At 48.3% G+C, this 9,088-nt stretch overlaps 1 protein-coding gene across 1 annotated transcript; it reads right to left on the reverse strand.

The window, feature by feature from the left end:
• Nucleotides 1–1,752: 1,752 nt before the first annotated feature.
• On the reverse strand, nt 1,753–8,596 carry CBX4 (chromobox 4). Its single transcript, XM_070937677.1, has 5 exons — nt 8,422–8,596; nt 8,258–8,301; nt 7,158–7,223; nt 4,624–4,690; nt 1,753–3,702 (listed from the first exon to the last, which is right to left on the reverse strand). Exons 1-5 carry the CDS (start codon nt 8,488–8,490, stop codon nt 2,341–2,343), a joined length of 1,608 nt encoding a protein of 535 aa, XP_070793778.1. The 5' UTR covers nt 8,491–8,596; the 3' UTR covers nt 1,753–2,340.
• Nucleotides 8,597–9,088: the final 492 nt, after the last annotated feature.

Genomic DNA, 9,088 nt, shown 5'->3' on the forward strand with positions numbered 1-9,088 from the left:
TATTAGCTACCACAGGGCAAGATGAAACCATTCCCAAACAGAGAAGTGTAATTTCCTTGTCATTGTGTTCACAAGACTGTCTCCATCATCCTCCCCCACAGAACCCAATATCTTCAGCAAAGTGTTTCAACCTTGATTATTATTTAGATTCAGATCTGGTGTATCCTCCATCCTTCTAGAGCTCAGGCCCAAGTTTTAATGAATTCTGCCACACTCCTTAGTTCAGAGACCAAATACATGCTTAGCAAGCACAAAGCCCCAAGAAGCCTTCCTGCTGGTACTGACAATGCTGAATTAGAGAAACCAACAACTTGCTGAGGTACAGGCTGCTAGCACCTTCCATTCTGCTGATCAGGACTTATCCTGGAGACATCTGGCAGGAGAGCTTCTTTTCAGTTAATTTTGATTTTTCAGAGACAAGAGATATATTACTTTGGGGTTATGAAACTGAACCAGGGGTTTCAGTTACCACAGCTCAACCGCATTCTTTGAGGAAGACTGTTATTTGGCTTTCTCAATAACCTTTACAGCAAATAAGCTGCTGCTGCTACTACCCACTAACTGTGCCACGTTCTTTATCTCTGCATGACATGCAAGAATAGGCAAAAGCAAAGGCATTGTTTGCTTAATGGTGAGCAGCATTCTGGTGACTATAGTTGGAAATCTAGTTAGAACGATTTTGGTAAATGCTACCGATGTAAAATTCACCTTCCTGCACACACCCCAACCTAACAGGGCAGAGCACCCACCGCGTTCAAAATAAATCATTCTTAAGGCTTAGATGTCACAGGCAGTGGAGAAAGAAGCCTTTTACTATCATTTCATCTCAATGACTCATTATATTTAAGCTTTCTTAAGAAATTAAAACTGACTTAAGATAATGTTTTCTATTACATATAGAACACCATGGGCAAGATAATAGCATGTTCCAGGTCATTATGTACGAACCAGTTTGGTGATAATAAATGTGCGTGGCTCCTCCCTTTTCCTTGCACTATTTCGGAAAGCATTCCACAGCAAAACTGCTTACCTATCATTTGCAAGCCCAGCTTTTGAGGACTCTCTGAGAACTTCGTGTGTCATGAAGTTCTGTTTGTGGCACCACAAGGTTATTATTACCTGAGTCTCTCTCGTCTGCATCTGAAAAGCAAGCAACCAGATTGGCCACTTGAACTGTATGTGTTGCAGCCAGGATCCCAAATGTTTCAATAAAAGGACTCCACACCACCTGTCATTTTTTGAAAGGTTTATAGACCTTTGTAATGACTGCATGACACAGAGTTTACCTTCCTCCTCCCTCTAGTTTCTGAAGGCACCAAGGTGCCTGTCAGGGGCTGAGGCCCTCCTGCTTCACAGCTAGCTTTTGCCATCCCGGCCTAGGCCAGCTGCAGAACATCAAATGCACTTTCCACATATTACCATTTAATATTTACATTCAAGCAATTCATAATAATTGGAAGCGTATAGTTTAGACATTTCTAGTAGCAGCAATTTCTATAATAGCTTTAGATGATTTGGGGGGGGGGGGTTTGCACACTGAGATAGAAAAATGTGTGTATGTGTGCATGTATACATATATACTGTATATATACATATATACATACACAGACACACACACCGTGTGTATGTATGTATGTATATATATATATATATATATATATATATATATATATATATATATATATATATATATATATATATATATATATGAATGATGGTCCTGCAGTTTTACAAAAACAAGGAGCAAGGAAATCAAAAAGAGGTGGCTTTTAAAAAGGGAAGGAAAGAAAATATTCTGATATAGCTTTTTATATATATATAATATATATGTATTTAATATAATTATATATATATATAGGGCATTCTAGGGAACTCCATAAATCTAGGCTTTTTATATTTCATTATATAAATACCTACAAATAAATATAATTGCATGACCCACCTGGGGAGGCCTGCCTTCAGTTCAAACAATACATTTTTTAGCAACACCACATACAAACGGGAGCATGAACCACTGAACAAGTTAGCACTGTTAAAATATAATACTATAGAACTCTTCTCCCGTGAGTTAACTGGGGAGCCGGCACCCCTCGATGCATCCTGATGCCCGAGATTCTGGCAGGCGAAGAGCGCCTTGCAGGAAGCCCTGAAGGCTGAGGGGAAGCCTTGCACCCGACCCTCCCTTCTTCCAGGCAGCGAAGTGTATTTGATCTCAAGAGGACCTGCTCTTTGCTGCTGCTCCGCAGTGCCAAAGAGTTTCTCCGGGTAGAGCGGTATCTTAGGGGAGGAGCCAGGCTGCCTAGGGAGAGAGACAGGAGGAAGAGCTTGCCCCTAAGCTCCTCACACTGTCACATATTCCTTAAAGGTCACTGTCAGGCAGTTTGCAGTCACATCCGTAATTATTATATTCCCAAAAAAAGGCTTGAACTCTTGCACAGGCTCCTCTTCCTCCTCCACTTCAAAGTGCTCCACCTGCTTTTCCGGCTCTGGCCTCGACTGTTCTGGTGACACTGGCACAATCTCCGGCTTCACCTGCACTAAGCCAAGCTCCCTGTCCCCCCGAGTCTTGACACAACGCAAGTCTATGGGCTCATCTAAGTCAGAGTCCAACAGGATGACCTCAGGCTGAGAGGTGGGAAAGGCCGGGGACTCAAGTTTTTCCGGGCCAGGAGAGTTCAGGGAGGTGGGGGCACTAATGCTCCGGGAAGTGAGGCGCTTCTTGCCACTCTCCTTGTCTCCATGGGGCTCAGAAAGGCAGCGTTTCCGGGAGCCACTGTAACTGGGTGAAAGGCTCAGTCCTGGGGTAGGGGAAGTCTGCTCCTGCTGGCTGGGATCCAGGGTCCAGGCAACCAGGTTGGGCTTGGTGGTCAGCTGCAAAGGCTGCTGCTCAGGAACAGGTGGTTCTTGGCTGGAAGCCACTGTCTTGGAAGGGCTGCTTCCTATCTCAGAAGGAAGCTGACTGACCTCTGTGCCAGCTTTCCCTCTGAGAGCACTATTCAGCCACCTCTCCTCCCCGGGCTTTTTCCAGGAGTCCTGCCTCTCCTCCGACGCTCTCTTAGTAGTCCTCTCCTCGGCCACCCGCTTCTTTGGGGGCTCTCCAGACTTAATCTTTACTGCCTGCATGCCATTCTCCATGTACTTGCTCATGACAATCACAATGCGTCCATTCTTATTTTTGTTCTTCACAATTTTCATTTTGCCACCAATGCCATTGCTGGTCACGCCCTCCCGGGGAGATGGTGTTGGTGGCCCTGTACCATTGGAGAGGTTCTTCTCTGCCCCGTTCTTTCCTTCAACCCCAGTCAAACTCTTGATAGGATTCAGCAAACTCTTTGTGGAGCCATGGGACCACTTGTCTGACTGGGACATTAACGGGCTTTTGCTGTGCTCCAAGCAGGCCTGTCCTTGCTGTGGCTCCTTGTTGTTAGGCTGGTAGTGAGGTTCATACATCTTGGGGTCCGGCTGATAGTGGTGGTGCTTTTTGCTGTTCAGCTGATAGTAGTACTTCCCTTTGCTGTGCGACTGGTGTTTGATGCTGCTCTCCTTGCTGTTGGGCTGATACTGATGGTGCTTCTTGCTGTTGAGTTCGTACTGATGCTGCTGGCTTTTGCCTGAGCTGCTGAGATCCAGCTTGGGCCTGTTCTCCACGGCTGGGTCCTGCAGGCCGCTGAGGATATTAGAGCGACGTGCAAAAGATGGCAGCTGTAAGTGGGGAGGAAAATATAGATTAGGAATTTCAGAAAAGCTTCTGGAACTGATCAGAACAAGCATCTGGCTTGGCAGCTCAGAAGACTTTACAAAGTCATGATAAAGGGATGCTCTTGCTGTAACCTTCCCCTGACAGAGCTATACAGGAGAGTAGAAGAAATAAGACATTCTTTCACCCAATCATCCCTTTGAGCATAAACGCAAAAATACTACATGAGCAGCAAATGTGGCAAGGCAAGGAAAAGCAGCAGCTAGGAATACAGATGAACAAAACATCCTACCCATTGCATCTGCATGCCTTTTCTCTGGCCAGTTCTTCCTTGGCCCTTTGCTTTGCTAATCCTTATAACCCAACTAGGCATGATCCTTCCTAACTGCAAGGATTTCTGTTAGAGAAGGCAAGCCAGTGAGTTGTAGGCAACAGGCTTCATTCCGCTGCTTCCCAGAAACCCTTTTAAATCTGGAAGACACAGTTATGGACTTTCAGGATTCAGCCCAAGCCTGACAAATATTGTGCCATGTTAGAGTTTGCACTGGCCTTGAGGCCTTCTGAAGCTGTTGTTATGAAGTGAGCTGGTTGTAAAAGACAAAGAATGGGTAGAACAGGGCTTCCTAAGGCATTTATAGTTAACAAGGCAAGTGTGCATATGGGTCTCTGAGAACATGATGAAATCAAGATGAAATTTTCCCCCTTGGGATATACACTAGAAAAGGAAGGGAATATTAATTAATTGAAGGAAAACAAACTAGTCACCAACAAAGCCTCTTTTTTTTTTTAAAAAAAAAAAAGAGAAAAAAAACAAGTCAGCCTGTTCAGCAAGATTCTACCTTCAGGAGTCAATTACTTTCACTTTTAGTATAGATTATTTCATTTTACTCCAATGAAAGAAAAGCAGCACAATTAATTGAATTTACCTGAACTACCAGTGGCTTTGGTTTTGGTCCTCGCTTGCGGTATCCCATAAGTTGCTCTTGCCTCTCCCTGAAGAAAGATTTAAAAAATCAACAAAGATACAATTAGAAATGTTTGACTTCAGACTTATGGACCACTATCATGCTAGTTTAATACAGACAGAAGATGAAAGTGACAATCCTAGGCAGACTTCCTGGGAATAAGCGTCACTGAATCAGTGTGTCTTTTAAGGAGAGACACATGGGGCCGCCCTGAGTGTTTAGAACACAGCAGCAGGAAGAGACTACAGGAAACACGAGGAAACACTGAAAGGTCACAGGAATTAATACCAGTCAGTAAGCATGGCTCCCTCAAGGGCCTGTGCTATAGAGAGCAATGACATCCAGAAATAAGCAGGAAGGGAGGGGCAATTATGTATTTTCATACAGCACATATTAAATGGGCAGATCAGAAAGTGGAAAAGCCAAGATTGGGGGAGGGGGGGAATTCTGTCATACATCAAAGACACAGGAATGAGCTACAATACAGGCATGCACACTCCAAATATAAATCACTAAGACAAAAAAAAAGTCTTTTAAAACTTTTACGAAGACACTGGCAAGTCTGAAAATTTCTCCTCCCCAGAGTGTCCAGAATGTCATCAGTGCTGCTCAGACATCCAAAAGAGCCAGTTTAGATTTCAGCTATTTTCATTTCCTACAAACCATTCATCTATCTGCTCAAATTTCAATTGAGCAGAAACCAGAACTTCTTCCGAAGGCCTTTGCAACCTCGATTTATAAACTGGCTACTATTTAGTTAAAAATTTGAATCTGAACCTGCCAGCCAACTCTTGCGTTTACTGATATTGCTGCTTTACAAATATCCCCAAAAGTAAGTCCCACCATGTTCTATGAAACTTCTACCACTACAGATATGTTCTTAGCCAAACAACCAGCTTTTATTTGAAAGCAAAGAAGCTTCAGATGTGCAAGCCAGCCCTTCAAACCTCCTGGAAAACACAGCTGCTTCCAGCCAAATAAAACTATTTAGAATATGAAAAACTATGCTTCACTTCCATTGCTTTGCCCCATTCACTCTTTGTCATAGGAAGCATTCCCCTAATACCAAATCTGTATTTTGGTGGTCTCCCATTCAAGAACAAACCAGCACTTACTTTTGAGGTCAGTGAAGCTGGGTCACATTAAGCAGAACAGTACTCAAGCATGACATATACAAAAAGCAGGCAAGGCTCCAAAAGACAAATCCAGATTTTGTACAAACAGCAATAATGCAATAGATTGCAGGAAACAGCAAACCAGATAAAGCGGCCCAGAAGAAGAACAGGCTGCAGTGCTGTAGGAACTATCAGCAACAAGCATCCAACTTCCCACCCAGGCACTGCCAGGGCGGCTGCAGTGGGCGCTGCACTGGATGCTAATCACCTCATTAGGATTCATACGATAAGGCCCTTCTCCACACCGCAGCCTCAGAGGCCGCTCATTCGCTGACAAGGCGAAGGGTGGGGATTCTGCTCCCCCCTTCCGGTTTGCTTAACGGCAAATGAACCAAATTATCGACCTAATGCAGGAGAGGGAAGGTCGTCTCCCCGACCAAGTGCGGCCTTTGCTCACCGCGACTGGCCAGAGCGCCACAAACGGGAGGAAGGGCGGGAGACGAAGCCACGCAAGGGGTGCAGGTTCTCCTCGCTCCCTGCAATTTAAGGACCCACGATTCCCGATCCCCCCCCCGCATTTAATCCTTTGCAAGGCAGAGAGGAATAAGGTTAGGTCAGAGCCTCCAAGCAGGCTCCGGCAACATTTTGGGAACTCGGGGAAAAAGGCAAAGAGCAAGAATACCGTCGCCGCCTCTTCCTCAAGGCTTGAAGATGACATTTGCCTCGAGGTCAAGATCCTGCAGGAAATCAGGCGCGCGCAGCCAGGGACAGAGGCGGTTGTGTGTGTGTGTGTGTTCTCCGTGTGTGTTGTGTTGTGCTGTGCTGTGTGCAGCCCAGCCTTTCAACCTTCGCGATGCTCCTCCTAGGCTTCCCCAAGCCCCGCCCGGTATGCATGCATTTTGCGAGCTGTCACCGAGACGGGGCCTCATGCGCGGGCACTTTTGCGGTCGCGATTCCACCCGGGGAGGCTTAGCAAAAAAGCTGCCCAAGCGCAGAAGCAGCAGGGCTCAGGCGGCGCACACCCCGCCGCCTCTCCCTTCCGTCACGTGCAGGCGCCACAAGCCAGCAGCGAGCTTAAACCAGGCAACTTCACGCTGCAAAAGGAAGTCCCGCCACGCAGCGAAGCAGGGGTTAAAACTGAAGTTCCGTAACATGCAGCGCGATTTGCACAAGGCTGCCACGCTCCCGCCGACTTGCCCTGCACAGCCGAAATAGGGGGCGTTTTCTTCCACCGCCGCGGGCTCCTTCGTGTGTCCCCCCCCCCCACCCGCGCTGCAGGGACGACTGTTTGGAAGCTTCCTTCTTCTCCGAAAAAGCCCGATCGGGCCAGACTTCCCCCGCGTCAGCAACCCCCAAGCTCCCACGGCGAGGCGAACTCACCTGTTTTGAAAAGCGATTAGCAGCCTGGGATCCAGGATATTTTCCTCGGGCTCCCACGTGTTATATCTTGCAAAAGATGAAAACATGGCATTATTGGACTATTGCAAGACATTAAAAATAGCTTAACTATTCATGCAGCGCTATTCGGAAAAGGAGCCCTTATTCGCAGACATACCCTCTGTGCGGTGGGGCCATTTTAGAAGCTGGCTGTAATAGTCATCGCCCCCCCCCTCCCCCCCGCTTTCTAGGACCTGTTTCAAACTGCGCATTCAGGACTGGCGCTAACCCGAGGGGGATGGGTTGGTTGGCGGGAGGGAGGAAGGTTATGCCGATCTGTTTATTTAGTGCAGTTATTATTCCAGAGGAATTCCATGCATATTATAGAGGACGGGGTTCAAAGCCCCGCCGATCCCCTCAGGGAGCCGGCCAAAAAGACTCCCAGGCTTATCCCTCCCTCCGCTATTTCCAAATCTGACGGCCCCTTCTCTCCCCTCCCCCCCCCAACTCCCGGACAGACTCCATCATTTCAGACTTCAACCACCCCTCCCCCGCCCCGCTCCATATCCCTTAGTTCATTTGCAGCTCCTTCGATCCAGCAAAAGTAGCCCAAGCGGAGGATTTGCTCAGGTTAAATGCGCAGTTCACTGCCAGCAGGACAGCAACCTAGTAACAGTGATCGCCTTTCGCCGCCCTCTTCATCCCGAGTACATTCAAGGATTTCAAGCATGGGTGTTTTTTTTTTTGTTTTTTTTAAATGGGTTTTCTCCTCCCTCTCTCCCTCCCCCCTCCCCGATCTCCGGGGCTGCTCGGTTCTGCAATATGGAGCCTGCTTTCCAAGGGAAAGGAGCCATTTTCTGCAACTGCTGCACATCAGTCCGCCTTGCCTTCCTCCCCTGAAGCTGCTGGCTCTGCACCACCACCCCCGGCCTCTTTCTATTCTGCCGCCTCCCCAATTAATGAGCTCTCCCTTTTTAACCCATGCATAAAAACGAAGGCACTTTTGGGGTTCCTGGAGCATGGCAGAATATTCGCGGGGGGCTGAATCCGACAGCGTTAAGCCCGCGTTAAGGACAGAGCCCGATTCCCTTCCCGGGACTTACTTGGAGGACCATCCCCTCCATTTGACGAGATATTCCGCTCGGCCCTGCAAGAGAAGGATAAAAGATGTCAGGATCCGGAGAGATCTCTGGGAGGCTTCCCTCAACCTCCCTTCGGCTGTTCTCCAGTTTCCACCCTTGAGCTTCAAGACTGGCTGGTCGCTCACCTTCCGCATTCGCTGCTTTTCGATGCTTTCCACCGCGAAGACATGCTCCCCCACCGCCGGCAGCTCCATTTTTGTAGAATTGTTCTCCGGGGGGGGGGAGGACAACGACGCGATCCGGAGGAGGGGAACCGGGGCTTTGCGTCCTGCAGACAGACGACTCTTCCTCGCCACTCACTTCGCCTTTCCAGACGACTGAGCTGCAGCCTTTCGCAGCAGCGCAACTCATGCAAATCCTGCTTGGGACGTCAGAGGAGGCGGGGACCTCGCTGCCTGTCAAAGGGGGACGCGGCTAGACGATTGGCTCGGCGCTTTCGAGGGCTGGTAAAAGGGGAAAGGGAGAGGACTTGAAGGAGGAGGGGCTGAGGAGCGGCTTTGCCTCCCCCCCCTTCCCTTTTGCAGGCGACGGTGTGTGTATGCGTGTTAGCAAAGATTTGGCTGCTCCGTTGCTCAGCAAACTACCCTCGGTCCCCTCCCCCGCCCGTAAGGTTTCGAAGTGCTTCCATGCGGGCAGTGCCAGGGTCGAATGCAGTCCCAATGTAATAGCAGCGGCAGGGCCATGGAGACAACCCTCTGCCTGGTCCTACCCGCGTGATGCAGCCCAGAACCCCTGATTTTCAATGCCGGGGACCAACCCAGGAGGACGAAAAAGTTAACTGAAGGATTAAGC

This window comes from Pituophis catenifer, unplaced genomic scaffold (genome assembly GCF_029215685.1).
Source record: "Pituophis catenifer annectens isolate HBS135680 unplaced genomic scaffold, rPitCat1.0.hap2 SCAF_2, whole genome shotgun sequence".
NCBI lineage: Eukaryota > Metazoa > Chordata > Lepidosauria > Squamata > Colubridae > Pituophis > Pituophis catenifer.